Here is a 17,394-nt window from a genome sequence, read left to right as displayed (position 1 = left end):
CTAATTTATAGGACTACAATGTAATATGCCCTTATCATAATTTGAATAAATAAGTGAAATATGTGACTAGAAAACATAAAATGCTTGGTAAATATATAAAAGAATTGTTCAAAAATTATATATATATATAAGAATTTATAGTAACCGTACGTGTTTGTATAAAATATTTTTTATAATTCATTTATTTTATATTTAAATGAAGAATAAAATATAATTATAAGAAAAGTGGGGGACTACCTTCAATTTTGATATATAAATTTAAAAAATAAATTAAAAAAAGATTAAAAAAAGACCCAAGTAGAAATTGAACCTACAACACTCTATTCGCTGAACTTCATGTGGTTTGTATTAAAATTTTAACATTTTATTAATATATATAATTATGAAAACAGATCATGACACCAAAAATTAGTTACTCTAAGTGTTTTAAAATTAATAATATAGTATAATAATAATAATAATAGAGCTAAAAAAAAAAAGTCAAATGACATTACACTAGCTTGCAGAATATAATAATATGATGGGAATACCTCAAAAAAGTGTCATCATAAAAAGGATTAGTTAATTACAATAAAATCCACTGAAAGCTAAAATTTGCTGAATATGTAACATAGTAATCATATATTAAACCAATTTAAATATTATTGTCGTGCTTAATGAGCACATATACCAAGAAAAGTTTCGTGGTTAATTTCAACTTTAGGACACCTCACATATCTTAAAAATTGTTTACTAAAAAATGTAATTAAACAATTTTTAGAAATACTATAAATATATGAAAATTAGTGTTCATTTTTGCAAGACTAAATTTTTTCGTGTAAATTAGCAGATATATTAAGATTAATTACTTAGATGAGACTACATAATATTGAATTATGTAAATAATTCAAATTGGCACCAATTTGATTTATTTACTTTCACCAACAAGATTTACAAGAATTCTAAATAAATTCCATCGATCTGCAAACCAAACTATACATCATTGCAAGGAATCTTAACAATCAATTAACCTTGAATTGAAATATGAAATATAAATATATATTTTATACAAGAAAAGAAATGAACCCACCAAAATTAGTTCTTTCCTGTACAGCAGATCTCGAACATCATCACCTTCATCCAGTGTACATACATACATGCATATATATATATATATATAATATATATATATATATATACATGTATATACCTCATATTAATTGTATCTACATATGTGTATATTGATATAAGAAGATACACCGAACAAAAAAGATAAATTTTTTGGACAATTTATGATCTGCTAATAGTTAGTTTAGGAATCAAATGAAAATGGAGGTTTTAACAGATCATAAGGTGCCCAAAGTGCATCCAACGGACACGGTCTGCTAGCGTCGAGTCTTGCCCATGGCTTCCCTTTTCCACTCCAATGGAGCAGGCTAACGGGGCCCGGATGTAAATCCCGGCAAAGCCCGTGAAAGTTATCGCCGCCAAGCCCATGTTGATTCCATCTGTGATCCACCGGGGCAATATTTCCGGCGAAAACCAGTAAAAACGGTGGTAAAGAGCCCAGTTCGTATATTCTCATTCTCTTCTGTAACTCCATCCATTCTTCAATCTTTCTCGTGTAATCTCCTGCCCGCCATCGGTTAAGGTCAATCACCATCACTCCGGTGTTGAAGTAGCAGGCTTTCCGGTCGGAAAATGTTACAGAAAGTGAAGGGTTTGACCAGAATGTTGGGGTGAAGTACGAGGTGAAATTAGCGCTGCAGTACTCCGGGGCCGCCAAGACTTTGTCAACCCCAAGTGGGGTGGCAGCCAGCTTCGCAATGTCGTCGACAAGGACCAAGTCGGAATCGAGGTACACGACTCGGTGGACACATGGCGGTAAGAGGTCAGCCATGTAGCTACGGGCGTAGTTTAGTGGGCAGTCGAGGGCGGAGCGGATGGAGGTGGAGATTAAACCCGCCATGGCCGAGTCTCGGAAAGGGTAGATTCGGAAGTTGAGATATGGGAAGGAGCCGGCGATGGTGGTGCGGAGGAGGGAGGGGGAGGCTGAGGCGGCTGTGACAAAGTGAAAGAAAACGTTTTGTGGACATGACGTGTGTTGCAGGACGGAGAGGATGGCGGCCAATGAGCCTCGGATGTAGGCCGTATCCAGTGTCATCGCAACGTGGACAATCTGATCAGAGGAGGACAAGCAGATATTTTTGTTGTTTTCGTCGTTGTTGTTTGTATCATCATCAAAAATATAAGGGCAGTGCGGTGCATTATAGAATTTTGGGGCTTCTCTAAATGTTTGTGGGATTGGGATTCTATGATTTTGTGTAGCAAGAGAAGCGGCAAAAAATAGGTAAATGTTGGTAATGAAAAATAGAGATGAGATTGCTTGTTTGGGCTTCTTCATGTGTGGGATTCTTTCCACATTTTGGAAATGGTGGAGAAGCCGAGTGTTTTTTATATATATGGATTGGGGTGTGGGGTGTGTTAGGTGGGGGGAAGTGTTTGAATGAGTTCTAAGTCTTTTTTTAAAAATATTTTTTGAAGTAACATGTTTGAATTTATTTATTTATTTTTTTGAGGAAGCGTTTGAAGATTTGGCGATTAAAAAATTGAAGGGATAGCTGGAGCCTGGATGCCTGGCCGAGTTGCAAAGCCAAAACACGGGCTCGGTCCAAGATAATGAGATTATCATTCAACCGAGAAATTTCTTTCTCGGTTTTCTTTCATACTCGGTAATCAGCATGAAACCAGTCGATATCATGTTGCGATTAAGAATCCAGACATCTCGTTAAATCATCGGAGGACAAAGGAAAATTATTATTTTTCAATAGAGAAGAGCAAGATCTATCAGTAGCTTATAATATATGAGACACGAAATTTCAATATTATTTTGGCTAGAAAAAAATTTTGATTTCCTTTCTCTTTTATCACATGTCCCTATTCGCTTTCCAAGCTCGATTATTAAAAAAAGTATGGCAATCATGAAAAGATGAAAACATGGATAATGAACCAAAATGCATGGATGGAGAGTAGCATTAATTAAAAATATATCCAAAAGTTTGCCACTTTATGATTGGTGGTGAAGAAGAACATGACCAAAGTTAATTTTGTTTTAGCTTTTGAGTTGGTGCATGGCAACTAAGTCGTCGTGGGGACCTAATTCCGAGTTATATTTTTTGGGTTTTTTTTTCAAATTATTTCAACCATGCATCATTAGATTATTATATATATCATTATAATCCAAATATGTGAATCAAGAAAAGTTATTATTATTCTTTACTAATTTAATTTTTTTGTGATGTTGAGGGAAAAAATATAGAGAATCACTAGTATTCCAATATTAAATCATGCGTTCGACTAAAATCTTGATTCTATTATTAATTATGTGTTCTCTAATTATATCATACGATCTTATTAATGTTGTTTGTTAGTAATAAAATTATTTCAAGTAATTAAATTAAATGTTTACACTTGTGATTTTACAAAACTGCAAGCATACGGTATAAATTTGGTCCAACGAATTCAAATCTTTAGACTAAAAATTAAGCATCATAGTTTGTTGTTCCTTCTTAATCAAAAATGATCTTTCATTTGTCTCTATGTTGACGTATTAAGAATCAAGAGACATGTAACAAAATTTTATTAGTACTAGCCATGTTCCGGATGATGAAAAATGGGGTATTTTTATTAGACTATGTCTCTTGTGAGAAGATCTCACGGATCTTTATCTGTGAGACGGATCAACCCTGCTGATATTCAAATTAAAAAGTAATAATCTTAGCATAAAAAGTAATATTTTTTCATAGATGACCCAAATAAGATATATGTCTCACAAAATACGACCCATAAGACAATCTCACACAAGTTTTTGCCTTTTTTATTATCGCTAGCCATGTAATACACGTACAATATGAATGCCATAAAATTTTAAATCTCGATCATGTTATCTATGTTACTATTCATTCAAAATAGGTCAAACTAAGGAAACATTTTCGGTTAACAATCAAATTCTTTTAGATTGAATTTGTGTCGATGGATTTGAAGTTAACGATTTTAAATCTATAATAACATATTATGACATATCCACTTGATAATGGCTTTCAAGTCCCAAATAATTATTTTTGACTCATTTTGGTGAATCTCAATTTTATCTCAACGTGAAAATAATTCAAATTTACCCCTCAAATACATCATCAAATCCAATCCAAATCTTTGGATCCAAACGCAATTCATGTAATAATGCATAAAACATAAAACTAAAAAGAATTTTCTTTTTAATTTTAAGTACCGTAAAGTTAAGTGAAAAAATATTTTAGAAAGTACTAGAGAAAAATGTGTGTATTTTCATTTAGATTTACGAGAATTTTCGGAATTAAGCATTGCCCAAGTAACTTGAGATTTATTTGAATCGAATATTGCACAAACATCTCCATTTCCACAGCATGAATGTTAATCTATACTCATGTAAGTTTTTGCTTTTTCTCGTTCCTTAAAAGAGTTTTTTTTTTGTTCTTTTTTGTGGCAACTCCATAGAATGTCAAACTGACTTGTAATCAAAGGGTTCAACCAGAAATTAGGTTCAACGGTTTATGAAAATGATTCTGATGGAGTGGTAGTTGATTTTACCATACTACTACGAGGCACCAAACATATTTGGAGAGAGTGTAATAAATTCTTCAAAGGACATACATTTGAACAGAATCAGACATTGTCATTGTACCAAACACCCATTTTCTGATTATAATACAACTTAATAAATCTTTAAAACTTGATTTGTGTGTATCAAAAGGCAGCACTCACTACTCAGATGTTCCTACCATTTACAGTAGTACCTTAACCCCAAATTAGAGTCAGGAGCAAACAAAAACCAACTGCCAACAGAAGAAGCTTAAGTGTAGAATCTGACTGTTCTTGCGGATCCCCACGCTGGGGGAAGGGGAACCCCTGAGCTTGTCCTCCATGGAATGCATTAGGATACCCGTAGTGGAAACCAGGACCTGCCCTGTGCATATTGACAACTGGAAATCCATGAACATGGATGTTAGAAATAGATGGAAGGAGACCTCCGAGTGCCGTTGATAATGTAAAGTTCCCAAACCGGGCAGTAGCCACAGGTGCAAAACCGCCAAACGGACCAAAACCGCCCATAAATCCATACCCTTGCTGTGCAAATGCGTTAGCATTTGGATCCGGCTGAGGAGCTGTCTCAGGTCTTTGTCCAAAGGGGCGATGCGGAATCTCCATCCCTGGAATCGATTTAGACCGAGGATCGGTCGAGTTCTTCCCCCGCCCATATAGAGGAACTAACTTCTCCTCCTCAATCCCAGCCTTACAAACGGGGCATTCGTGCGAACGAGAGTGGATATGTAGCCATGTATAAAGACAGGGCCAGCAGAATAGGTGACCACAAAGTGTAACGATCGGGTCTTGAGCCAAGTCAAAGCAAATATTACACTCAAAATTTCCAACATCACGGCTCCTACTCCCGGAGCATGATGGGCTAGCGGGCTGCGTGCTCATTGTTTCACCAAACCCAGTTTCCATCTTTCTAATTCAGTGTCAAAACTTCTACAAAAGGAGTTTTATTCGAAAGTCGTCATTCGAACAGGTTGAAAGAAAATAGGTAAAAACCATAACTACAGTAATGTGCTAGAGCTCAACTGATCGATATATAGATGGACTCCTAAACTGAATAGTTACAAATAAAATGGAGTCAACCCAGTCGCCCCGGACAATGTATGAGTTCCCATAAAAGAACATTTTTGCAATCAAAATACATTTACACACCCTTTGTCCATATTGATCGATTCAGCCGCAGAACCCAGATTTTCTTACTGGTCCCAAAACTAATGCTCTAAAACTCCAAAAATTTTAGAGGACGAAATGATGATTTTGTGAAAATACAATACATAAAATAACAAATATATACAGAATATTTAATTCAAGGGAGAAATCACCCCGGCGATAGGGTATGATCATGATTCTAACATAATAATTAAGGCGTAGCACATAAATTCGTAACTCTAAATGATACCGGGCAAAAGCGAAAATAGAAATCCAGCCGTGACTAATTTACACAAAACTGGTAGAATCCATCGCTATATTTACCGAATCAAATCATATATACCAAATTAAAAAACGAAAGAACCCAGGATTAAATATTTGAAGGGAAAAAAAAGGTATCACAAGAACGAGAGAGAGAGAACTTACATTCAGATTAGAGAAGAACCGCGTGATGGTAGAACAAGAGAATATGGATCAAGAACAAGAAGAATTGTAAAGGGGTTCTATTGACTGCGCGGAACCTTCCCGAAAATTGAATATGCCGAGGGGTTTCAAATCACAAATTATTGTTCCACGTGGCAACGTATTATTGGACGTCCCTGTGCAATTAGATTCCTGAATCGTGGGACACACTCGAACCGGTTTTATCAAATTGGATAAGCTTTTACCAATGGCATTTGACACTTAGCAATCGGAGTTGATAAATATACAAAAATTGTGTGTCTATTATGTTACGTCTCATGTTCGAGGACTATTTTCATTATATGAAGAAAAATTTTCATGGATCACTCATTCCATAATTGTCTCAAGTCAAGTACGCTTTATTTTGAAGTTCTTATGTGTCAGGAAAAGATGATATGCCTTCTTGATATGAGTAGTATATAACAAATCTTTTAAATTTTCTTCAATTGCACAGTCTCATACTTGAACAGTTTTGGAATCCCTCTCATTCCGGTGTGAGATCAGTTCATTCATGTTCTTTTCGACTAGAAGCCTGCCGTGAGCCGCTCATTGTCTGTGGAACCTCATGACACTGACGATCATCCCCTCTCTCTTCGGCCTTGGGTCTCACATATTAAGTGAATATCATCTCAACGATATTATCAACAATGAGCACAAAAGTGAACATGATTGACGTACAATACATCAAAGTAGTCGTTATTATAATTACTTGTTTTTATATATAATTGTTTTTGTTGCAAAGATTGCCATGTATTTATATTATTGTTGTTGTTGTAACAAAATAATAGAGAAAAAAGTTACATGCAGTTTAGCCAATTTTATCAATCTTGTTGTATAAATTTCGGACTCTGTCAATTAAGTTTACTATTAGGACTTTTAAGTTTCGTCTATCGGGATTTTTAATTTATCACTATTGTAAACTATTTGTTTAATAATGTTTTCCATTAATTACCTAAATATAGTTCGGATAATGTTATTTATACTCCATAATTTGTTAATGACACTCCAATTTATCATTTTAATAATTAATTGTCAATATTACTCTCCCTAAAAATGTTAGTTTCAAAATTCACAATTCACTACTATAGTAATTGTATTCTAAAACTTAATCATAATTTTTGTGTATATAATAATAATAATAATAATAATAATAATAACCTCGTTATTTAATTATATAATTTAAAATACACCTTAAATCTTGATACTGCATATAAATTTGATTTAATTTCAATAGTTGATTGAACCAATTTAAGTTCGCACATCAGTTTGTTTAATTTGAGATAAATCACTTAGTCTTTTAAACATATTTTTTAATTTATTTTCATTTTTCATTTTTTTTAAATTTAATATTTCAAATATATCAATGTTTTAAAATAAATATATACGTTGTACATATTTTAAATTTTAAAATTTTCTATTTTGATTATTGGAATTATTTTTTTGTGTGAAATAAACAAATTTTTTATTTTTATTTTTTTATCACAGTAAACAGTTAATTTTACAAAGTTGTTAAAAATTCGAATATATTTTATTTTGTTGGGAAAAAGTGACATGTATATTTAAACTAAATTGAAAATTAACTACACAAAAGACATTATATTTGATTACATCAGGCGCAAATAGACTCCTCAAAATGGGCTACGCTCGTCAGACCGGCCCGGCCCACCACGTCAACTAGACAGGTTGGGTTGGTCATTTTCTGCCCTGCCCGCTGAGTGAGTGACAAGTCGTGGGTCAACCCGTCTCGTCAAATAAGTGGATTTGGTTAATAATTTCCAACCCACCCAAATAGCGGGTGTCACGAGTTGCAGGTCAGCCCGTTTCGCTATCTTGTTTTGACAGTCTTAGCCACAAATACATAACAACTTGAAGCCTTGCCCTGGAGTGTAGAATGACAAGTGTTCAAGTATGTTTAAGCTAAATCACACTGTATGTAACAATTTGATACTTCGAATAATACAAAATGTAAACGGATGTTGCACTTGCAGTTTTCCAGAGTTCACTTCTTTTTACTGCAGGATCAATATTCTAATCTCTTCGACATGAACAAATAAACTGAAATCAAAGTGGTAAAAACATCTTGCTCCCTAATTCCCATTAACATCGATCGTCATCCCTCATCTCATTTGCTCGTTCTTTCGACATCTATCCGAAGATGCTAAGGAGACCCGTGTTTCCTACTTTTTTCGCTGTATGATTTGTTGACTATCGACTTAAAAGTAAGCGAAGCAGAAGTACTGCTTAAGCCTAAATTTCTTTCTGCCCGCACCATTCTCATTCTTTTCCTCGTTTAAGATTGCGCATATATTTGCATCGCAGAAATTTGAATTGCCTTCATTTCCCGTTTCCGATACATCCCCTTTTGTAGACTGCTCTAGCATGTGCTTCATCTGTTAATGGTTCATTTTTGGAAGTACTTGCAGCTCCAGTGAATATAGGTCCTAGGTAGATATTCAAGTGAAAGAAGTAAGCTTTATGAGTAACTAAGCTACTACTTTATATGCCAAAACTTTGTGATTCTTGCATATCTCGTTGGGTGAAGTATCTCAAGTTTGCCAAAATCTATACAACAGTGCAACTGAGGCCTTTACAGGAATTCCAGAGAGGGAGGAGCGAGATGGCCAACTAAACAGATTTCACGGGGGTGAGACCTTTAGCTTGTAGAAAATCATACATGAAATTTTTGGTTTTTTTTTTAATCTTACAAGGTGATAACACCCCCTCACTCTCGTGCTGGAGTTTGTCATGAGTGTATGTGGACTTCAAAGTAGCAACGTCGGAGATACTGACATACCTGATGAGGGATGAACCATAATTACATCATTTGATTTAACTGACGTGGTGATACTGTATCTAGAACTCCAATACTTTCCCTGTGAATCAGCAACATCCCCTTCCTCAAGTTCATCTAATAAGGCCATCCAATCAAAACATTCATCTGATAACTTGCTAGGACAGCTTGAGTTCTGTGAACTCGAAGAATGTGATTCAGGGTCTTCTAAATCATCCACTTCCAAGTAGTCTCCAGTCATGAAACATTTGAAGTCCACAATTTCTCGTGGAGAAGAGTTTTTCTACAAAATACAAAATAAAACAAAGAGCAAAGAGGAAAGGGGTTCATTAAGAAAAGAATCCAGTTTATATCAAATATAACCCACAGCAAATGTAAATCTGCCACCTTAGATTCACTTTTAGAATCTTGCTCTGAGGTATTATTAGTTTTTGGAATAACTGATGCCCTTAAACTAATATCCTCTGATTCGCCTTTGGTGTGTGCCCCGTTTATGTGACTACTCCCGTTGCAGAGGAAAACTCTACAAAGTGATGTTGGCTCCTGCAAAATGACCAACCAAACTAACAAAGTGATTTGCGGGTTGGCTTATATATAACTAAACGACATCATAAAAATATGCATCCTTTTTTTTAATGCGGTAGCTACCTTTGGGTTATTTTTTTCACCCGATATTTCCTTCTGAGTAATGCTATACTCTTGCATAACCCAATCTGTTGTTTGAGCAGCATCATGGGCTTTACCTTCGTAATATTCTAAAGTAGAGCGCCATCCATTTATCACAGAGTTCGAGTATATCTTACAAGCTCGTCCTTTGGGCTTCCAGAATCCGAAAACCTGATTCTTTTTTCTCATTCGAGTGTACTAAGTACCAAATCCCTTCTGCAAGTACCCGACACAGATTGAAGCGAGCGAGTTTAACTTTAGAGCAGTAAGTAAGTATGTACAGTCCACGGATCTCTACGAGGCAATATCATTACTTAACATTGAGCTCACTACAAAAACAAATCAACTCAAAGACCTCGATCCATATGATTGTATACGACATACTTTGATCAATCCTGAATGTGTATATATGATAGAGACACCAAATCAATCACACACAAAAAAAAAAAACCATTAGTCATATATATAACTGAGTATCGAGTTGCGCGGAATTGAGCCAGTAGTATCCACTGATAATATCATTAGGGTCATCCAGATCTAAAGTCCATAAGTAAATGAAAATCGAAGTTAACCTGGTAAATTCGAGGGCCAGTACAGGTAAGGGCTTGAACCTGCCAGCACGTTCTCTGGGAGACGGGCTCCGTGTGTGTATTCATCCAGGAACAAAAATATTTGCTCATCACTCCAGTAGAAACCAATTTCAGCAGGAGAAGAGGATGGCTGCGCTGGAGGACACATGGGAATCCAAATGCTACAAAGGCATGATGCATAGTCTAGTTTAATAAGAATAAGCGATAAACCGACAAATCGACTCTTGATCTAGTTGATCAAGTCTAACAACTAAAGGGAATGGATTCTGGATCATATAAGAATCAAGAAAAGTACACGAATTCGAGTTGATCAAACTGAAAGTATCTTCGGCCTTAAAGTATCCACAATTTGAAAAATAATTTTTTTCCGCTGAAACTGTAGTAAATAGACGTAGAATTCATTCAAGAATATTATGTGCCATAAAAGCCAGAACGAAATTTCAACCCCTTCATCTAAAACACAAAACGATCAATCAAACATCAAATCAACACCGATAAAATAGAGCATCAATTTCCAAATTTGGTAACGACCCAACAATCAATAGCCAAAGAACTATCAAAACCAAGATGAATAAAATGGGAACCTTTTCCGAATACCCGAAGTGAAGTCCTCTCTGCTTCACTTCGTGAGTTGGACCAACTCAACTCTATTCAAACTTAGGTTTATAAAGAAAGAATCTGGGATAAACAGGTCTATTTATAGGGGGCTGCTTCGGGGTTTTGATAAGCTCACATGCTGCCATCAGTGGCGAGACAATGAATAAAGTTCCTTCTCCCATTTGTTCTCGTACGTGGCACTTCACTAGTGGCTGGATTACGCAGAGTACGAAGATAAAGGTGAAGATTCCATCTCCCCTGATAAAGGAGCCCACATTTGAGTCAGAGCCAACCTTTCTTCGAAGAAGTCGCAAACTCGATGGGTTTGCTGACGCACTCGCCCGCCCGCCCGCTGACGCCATTCTCTCAGTATTGACGGAGCATTTCAATCGATTTTTTTTTGGGTTCAAAAATAAAAACAACAAAAATTAGATAAAAACTTATGTGAGGTCTGAGGAGCAGTATTTCGTGAGATCGATCTCTTATTGAGTCATCCATAAAAAAATATTATTTTTTATGCTAAGAGTATTACTTTTTATCGTGAATATGTTTATCCATTTTATAGATAAAGATTCGTGAGACCTTTCACAACAACCTATCCTAAAAATTATGTACCTTTTTATAATTTTAAAATTTTGAGCATATAAAAACAACAATTCACGATATCCGTAGGGCCTAGACAATGTCATTGGTAGGAACGCGTTTATAATTGTTTAGAAAGTTCAAGAATTCTTTTATTATTTTTGTTGGTATTTACCCATTAATCCGATTAAAAAATTTAATTTACACATTGGAAGAACATACAATTTCTAATTTTCAGTTAATATCTAGTTTAAGCATAATTATTAAACAAATGTCTATTTTATTTCAATTAAATAGTTTTATTATATTCGCAGTTATTTGGTTAAATCCTAATCTTGTAATTAATTATCAACATATATATAACAGTCAAAGTATAATTTAAATTCAAACTGGTCAAATGTTTGACACTTGGCATGATAATGGGATCATGCATCCGGAGACATTTGACGTTCCCACTATTTTCACGACTTTATATTTTATCAATATATTAATATTTCAACAATAGATGTATTTAGTTATTTGAAATCCTTAATTCAAATTTATTGAAGAAATTCAAATCCATATTCAACTTATTTATTTGCATAATAATTATATATATATATATTGCATAATAATTATATATATATATATATATATATATATATATCAATAAATTTCAAATGTATATATATATATATCTCAATGAATTTCAAATGTGTCCGATATCGTAAGAATTTTTTTAAAATTCTTTGTGAGTTATATAAATATAGTGTAAATAATTAGTGAAATGAATTTGAATTTTTTAAATAAATTAGCTAGGCAATAAAAATAAATTTAAATCCATAAAAATCATTTTATCTAAACACAGCTTAAAGTTTTTTATGGTTATCGAAAGTAAAATTGACTCTTATCGTTGGTTCAATAACCAATAACGAATAAAAATTATATATTATTAAGTATTAAAAGAGTTTTATCTTAAAATTCATACATCAAGTCGTTGTAGTATAGTGGTGAGTATTCCCGCCTGTCACGCGGGTGACCCGGGTTCGATCCCCGGCAACGGCGTTATATATTTTTACAAACTTTCACAGAACACGTAATGTCGCAAACACGCTTTTAGATAAAAGAAGCAAAACTGGTGAATAACATGATCACGTCACGTTTTGGCAGCTGTATATAAACACTCGGTTTATCTCTCTCTACAAGGCTCCATTCCGAGAGAGCTCTCTTGAAATCTCAAATCCCCAAGCTGAACGAAGCTTTAATTTTTTCGAATTTTTACCTCGACAGGTATAGTTTCGATCTCCCATCTGATTACTTGTTAAGATTACTTTATACGCGTTGTCTGTGCTTAGTTTTAGCTCCATATGGTTCCTCAGGAGATGGTTTTGTTGTTAGCTCTGACTGCGTTAAATCGAGTTATTTAGATTTTGAGTTTTTCAGATTACAGTACATAATTTTTGTTGGCTACCAACATGAGCTCTCGGTAAAGATGTTTCAAGTTAGGTATTAGTGCCACGAGTCCCTTGTGGGAAATATATTTATATTTCATTGATCTTTAGTGTCTAATTACCATCAATAGATGTAAGATACACCTTGGATGTTAGTTTTAGGTATGTATTTCCTTGTCTGCAACTTAAGAGTATTGTTAAAGCATAGAACTATGGTTAGACCAAGCGAGTTCTCTGGAAAAAAGTAGTTTTTACAATTATGGTGTTATCTTTCTGAAGTCTAGTCGCAAAAGCTATTTTGATGTTTAACAGAATATATTTAATTGATATTCCGTTGATCGAAATTTACCTCTAGCTTTACTTGAGATCATGGCTTCATGATTCATGAAAGTAATGGGTAATTTGAATTTCAGCATCATGCAGTTTAGAAGTATTACCTATAAAGCAAGGAGATTGTAGAATTTCAAAATTAATGGCTGGCTTTTGATCATTTGAATTAAGTTTAGATTTTATTCTTGCTTCAGCATAACTGCTTGTTATTCATTTAAATATTTTATAAATATTATTTCTTATTCTTCGAAAATGCTTGGGGCTTTTAGTTTCCATTGTAATTCAACAGTCTTACAAAATTAATATATAGTCTCCCGTATCTGTATGACCTAGTGTGGCTGAAACATGAACGAGGATTTTGATTTAGACCATTAAAATCCTCGTTCTATAGTTATGATCTCTTCACTTTTCTGTAAATAAACTGATTGTTTGTTGTAGGTGTTGCTTATGTTATTTGATCACTTCTCTATTTCTACTTGACCGCTCTATGTTTCTCATTTCTTTTGTCCACCCTTTTTTATCTTCAATTTTATCATAGTGGATAGTAATGACGATTATTAGTTAATTATTTTAATACAAAACTAGCCAGTTTGGGTATATTGAATTATTGTCCCAGAAAGGAGTTTTTTAAAGTGAAATGATTGATATTACCTCTATGCTCATTAATCGTATCCATGGAAGCAATAAAGCCAAGATCATCTTACTTGGTCTTTTAGTCTATGGTATATCCTATTAAATTGCCTTCTGGTAAATCTAGAGTTTATTTAACTCTCATGTTTGTTGTCCTGGTTTTTAGTGACACCGCTGTAACCTTCATTCTTTATTTTTCGTATCTCGGAGATGTGAAACTCGGACCCTGTGGATTGAATTTTTTAAAAAGAAGTGTTTCAAACTAAGATCAGTGGTTGACAACTACTTCGTGCCCACAGTTCATTTTTCTTTGTTATACGTATCTTTTACATCTTTAATTTCATATCCATACTTCTTAACATTATTTTTTTATTGCATATGTATATTATACATTTAGGGACCATGATCAAGTTGTTCAAAGTAAAGGAAAAGCAAAGGGAACTTGCTGAAAATTCCAGTGGGGGGCCTCCCATGAAAAAGCAAAGTGCTGGTGAATTACGGCTTCACAAAGGTTTCTTTTATCCTTCAGCGATGAATGAGGAATGAATATGATAATCTGTTTTGTTTCTTCAAATGAATGGATACCTATGACTTTTTATATCTTTTTGGTTTCTAGGATTCTTTCATGACTATTATTGTTTTATTTTTAATAGTTTGACCAAAATAATGTGAGAAGGTAGAAAAACTCCACACATATTTAACCTGTTTACTGATATTCCAGGTACATTAAACTGTGAACTTTTTGAAAGTTTCAAATGTAACACCTGAAGTTGCATTTGAAAGAACAAGTACTGAGTAAGGAGAGAAGTTATGGGTTGTCGGCAACTTCATGGTGGATCTATTCTATTTTAACATTTAACTGTTGGTCAAAATTCACATAAGGTTCTTTGATGCTTATTCATTCGGTTTTTGTTTCCGTTAATGGCATGTAGTACTTCAAATAAATTAATATTTAAAGAGAATTCAGCTTGTCAGCAGCTATTATTTCTTCCCGTGCCATTTTTTTCAGCATGAAAATTTTATCTCCTAACATGCTCTATTTCACAGCTCATTTCAGCTTGCTGTTTATCCTGCTGTTTTGTCAGTGGAGAACTAACTCTAAATGGCCATTTCCAATTAAACTATTTGGATGGATTTTTCATAGAAATTTTTGCTCTTTCCCATTCACGCCCACACCCATAGTGGTTCACCTTCCCATAGAGGATATTTCAAAGTCGTCGTTCCTTGATGCACACATCATGTGCTAAACAATTTATTTCGAATTTTTCTGCATTTCTTCTGAGACTTCCTTTGTCATTATCCTCCGACTCTAACTTTGTTCTTCTCTATTTGATATAGATATCAGCGAACTAAATCTGCCGAACACATGTAGCATATCATTTCCCAATGGCAAGGATGACCTGATGAACTTTGAAGTCACCATTCGCCCTGATGAAGGATATTATCAGTTAGACTCTTCTAATTTTTCTATTTAATCGGGGATCCTTGACTATGGCAATTCAAACTCATTTATAGGCCCCTTGGAGGGTACTATCCTACTAATTTACGCCTTATTAATTTGTTCTACAACCATTGATATTAGTGCGATGTGTTTCAGGGGTGGGGTGTTTATTTTTTCCTTCCAAATTTCTCCCATATATCCTCATGAAGCGCCAAAGGTTAAGTGCAAAACAAAGGTAAAGAAAGGTTTATTTTATCTATTACATCATGTATCTAAATAAAGCTTTGTCGCTGATTAATTGTGTTTATGCAGCTTTACCATCCTAATATCGACTTAGAAGGAAATGTATGTCTAAACATTCTTCGAGAAGACTGGAAACCTGTGCTGAACATAAACACGATCATCTATGGGCTGTATCACCTTTTCACGGTACTCTCGTCCCTCTTGTTGCTCAATTTTTTTTTGTTTTTTAAGGCTTAATTTTTATTTGTTTTTTGACCAAAAACCATGTATTTGCAGGAACCCAATTACGAGGATCCTCTAAATCATGAAGCTGCTGCGGTTTTGAGAGACAACCCAAAATTATTTGCGTCTAATGTTAGGAGGGCAATGATCGGTGGTTACGTTGGACAAACTTTGTTCCCTCGCTGCATATAGCACGTGAAGATCATATCAGATACCAATTTATTTGCAAAATTGGTAAGATCATAGAAGTCTGTACTTGTGGCTGCATGTCTATGTTCAGTCTTTCCGCCACAAAAACTTGAACCTGTTTAAAGATTCGCTGGTATCCATGTAACTGAATGCTGAAAGGTGTTTTTATGCTTCTGTAACTTCATATGGATGATTCGTTGTGCAAAAACTCTTAGGATTAAAACTTTTTTCGAATTGAAGTCGATTTGCCTCCGTGCATCTTAATTCTTAGGTTCATAGTTTGTGTCTTTTGTACTGTAGTAAGTAGGTATATATGCTGTCCCAATACCTGGTTCATCATCAGCTCAACATCATCAAACGTGATACTATCTTGAGATAACTCTTTCATTTTCTTCCATTGGAAATTATTAATGAGCTTTCAAAATCTCTCCTTTATGCCATGTCCCCGTGGACGGATTAAGGAATCCCATAAGAAAACCGTCGCCTCCTTTCGGATCGTCTCTAGATAAATGCCCTAGGATCGATTTTTATATGAGAGGGGTTATCGTCAGCTCGTGAACGAGATTTATCTATTAAGAGAGTTTGTTGCTCAAAATTACTGTGAACTTCGAACTTTAAGCTATGCATATTTAGTAGCATTTGTACATGCTACGGTTGGAAGGCATGTGGGGATGTGATCGCGAAAGATTTGACCGTGAGGCCAAGAAGTGATAGTTGATATGCATGCATGTTAGCGTTTTCCCATTATTGGTTGTAAATCTCAAGTGCTCTTCCAATAGGAACACCAACATCGAAATGCAAATTGTCCTCTTGCTTTGGTTGCCCCTTCCATTGTTTCTTTTGTCTTTTTGTTCCAACGCCACTATTCGTGTACTGTGTTTTTTTCCCCCGACAAAATATATAAACCTACATTTATTATTTGGAATTTTTTTCCCACAAATTTGATGAAGAATGCCAGTCAAATCTTCGTTAAAAATTTATAACACTTCTATAGTTTTAATAGCATAAGACGTTTTATTACACAACATAAAAAAATACTTGTTTTATTTTAGAAAAATCAAGACGGTTAAAATATATCTTTTAACTTGATCTAAGATATTTATGCATTGAAAAATCATAATTCCACTACGAATTATGTGGATAGTATGATCAATAGATCGAATTTTGAAACTCCATTTCAAATTTCAATCATAAGTACTCCTACAGAGGTATGCATGATTAGAACCTACCATGAGACAGCACAGTCATAATCAGTGGTGGAAGCTAGGAATCCGATTCCACCCGGGCTAGGATTTTAAAATCTAAAATTCTTTAATATTTTAAATTGATCTACTTGAGCTAATATCAAATTTATCCAAAATTATACAAAAATTTATTTAAATTTTTAAAATTTTTTTGGACCACCCAAGCTGAAAGTTAATGTGGCTCCGCCCCTGGCCATAATAAATCAAAGAGTAA

The 17,394-nt window shown here is 34.4% G+C and overlaps 4 protein-coding genes and 1 non-coding gene across 5 annotated transcripts; 2 read left to right on the top strand and 3 right to left on the bottom strand.

The window, feature by feature from the left end:
• Positions 1-1,277: 1,277 nt before the first annotated feature.
• LOC142524579 (putative galacturonosyltransferase-like 1) lies at positions 1,278-2,430 on the bottom strand. The gene has a single exon (XM_075628617.1). The coding sequence runs from the start codon at positions 2,381-2,383 to the stop codon at positions 1,292-1,294; it is 1,092 nt and encodes a 363-aa protein (XP_075484732.1). The 5' UTR covers positions 2,384-2,430; the 3' UTR covers positions 1,278-1,291.
• A 2,199-nt stretch (positions 2,431-4,629) lies between these two features.
• On the bottom strand, positions 4,630-6,341 carry LOC142524580 (uncharacterized). The gene is made up of 2 exons (XM_075628618.1): positions 6,190-6,341; positions 4,630-5,547 (listed from the first exon to the last, which is right to left on the bottom strand). Exon 2 carries the CDS (start codon positions 5,521-5,523, stop codon positions 4,813-4,815), a length of 711 nt encoding a protein of 236 aa, XP_075484733.1. The 5' UTR covers positions 5,524-5,547; positions 6,190-6,341; the 3' UTR covers positions 4,630-4,812.
• Positions 6,342-8,112: 1,771 nt separating this feature from the next.
• On the bottom strand, positions 8,113-11,061 carry LOC142524700 (uncharacterized). The gene is made up of 6 exons (XM_075628766.1): positions 10,857-11,061; positions 10,255-10,433; positions 9,665-9,898; positions 9,404-9,559; positions 9,020-9,299; positions 8,113-8,666 (listed from the first exon to the last, which is right to left on the bottom strand). The coding sequence occupies exons 3-6, from the start codon at positions 9,869-9,871 to the stop codon at positions 8,560-8,562; spliced, it is 750 nt and encodes a 249-aa protein (XP_075484881.1). The 5' UTR covers positions 9,872-9,898; positions 10,255-10,433; positions 10,857-11,061; the 3' UTR covers positions 8,113-8,559.
• Positions 11,062-12,423: 1,362 nt separating this feature from the next.
• Positions 12,424-12,495, top strand: TRNAD-GUC (transfer RNA aspartic acid (anticodon GUC)). Its single transcript has one exon. It is a non-coding gene; the product is annotated as a tRNA-Asp (tRNA).
• Positions 12,496-12,559: 64 nt separating this feature from the next.
• On the top strand, positions 12,560-16,175 carry LOC142524742 (NEDD8-conjugating enzyme Ubc12-like). The gene is made up of 6 exons (XM_075628827.1): positions 12,560-12,720; positions 14,239-14,352; positions 15,180-15,288; positions 15,439-15,517; positions 15,595-15,711; positions 15,802-16,175. The coding sequence occupies exons 2-6, from the start codon at positions 14,244-14,246 to the stop codon at positions 15,937-15,939; spliced, it is 552 nt and encodes a 183-aa protein (XP_075484942.1). The 5' UTR covers positions 12,560-12,720; positions 14,239-14,243; the 3' UTR covers positions 15,940-16,175.
• Positions 16,176-17,394: the final 1,219 nt, after the last annotated feature.

This window comes from Primulina tabacum, chromosome 14 (genome assembly GCF_025594145.1).
Source record: "Primulina tabacum isolate GXHZ01 chromosome 14, ASM2559414v2, whole genome shotgun sequence".
NCBI lineage: Eukaryota > Viridiplantae > Streptophyta > Magnoliopsida > Lamiales > Gesneriaceae > Primulina > Primulina tabacum.
Note: the sequence above shows the minus strand (reverse complement) of the source record. Positions and strands in the feature narration are given on the sequence as shown.

What these genes read in the sequence shown, in the direction of transcription:
- LOC142524580 (XM_075628618.1), bottom strand. Translation starts at nt 5,523, where the DNA reads ATGGAAACTGGGTTTGGTGAAACAATGAGCACGCAGCCCGCTAGCCCA.
- LOC142524742 (XM_075628827.1), top strand. Translation starts at nt 14,244, where the DNA reads ATGATCAAGTTGTTCAAAGTAAAGGAAAAGCAAAGGGAACTTGCTGAA. An exon ending in CCTGATGAAGGATATTATCA is followed by an intron (nt 15,289 to 15,438) that starts GTTAGACTCTTC and finishes GATGTGTTTCAG; the next exon opens with GGGTGGGGTGTTTATTTTTT. An exon ending in GGCTGTATCACCTTTTCACG is followed by an intron (nt 15,712 to 15,801) that starts GTACTCTCGTCC and finishes ATGTATTTGCAG; the next exon opens with GAACCCAATTACGAGGATCC.
- LOC142524700 (XM_075628766.1), bottom strand. Translation starts at nt 9,871, where the DNA reads ATGAGAAAAAAGAATCAGGTTTTCGGATTCTGGAAGCCCAAAGGACGA. An exon ending in GTGAAAAAAATAACCCAAAG is followed by an intron (nt 9,560 to 9,664) that starts GTAGCTACCGCA and finishes GTCATTTTGCAG; the next exon opens with GAGCCAACATCACTTTGTAG. An exon ending in ATTCTAAAAGTGAATCTAAG is followed by an intron (nt 9,300 to 9,403) that starts GTGGCAGATTTA and finishes TGTATTTTGTAG; the next exon opens with AAAAACTCTTCTCCACGAGA.
- LOC142524579 (XM_075628617.1), bottom strand. Translation starts at nt 2,383, where the DNA reads ATGAAGAAGCCCAAACAAGCAATCTCATCTCTATTTTTCATTACCAAC.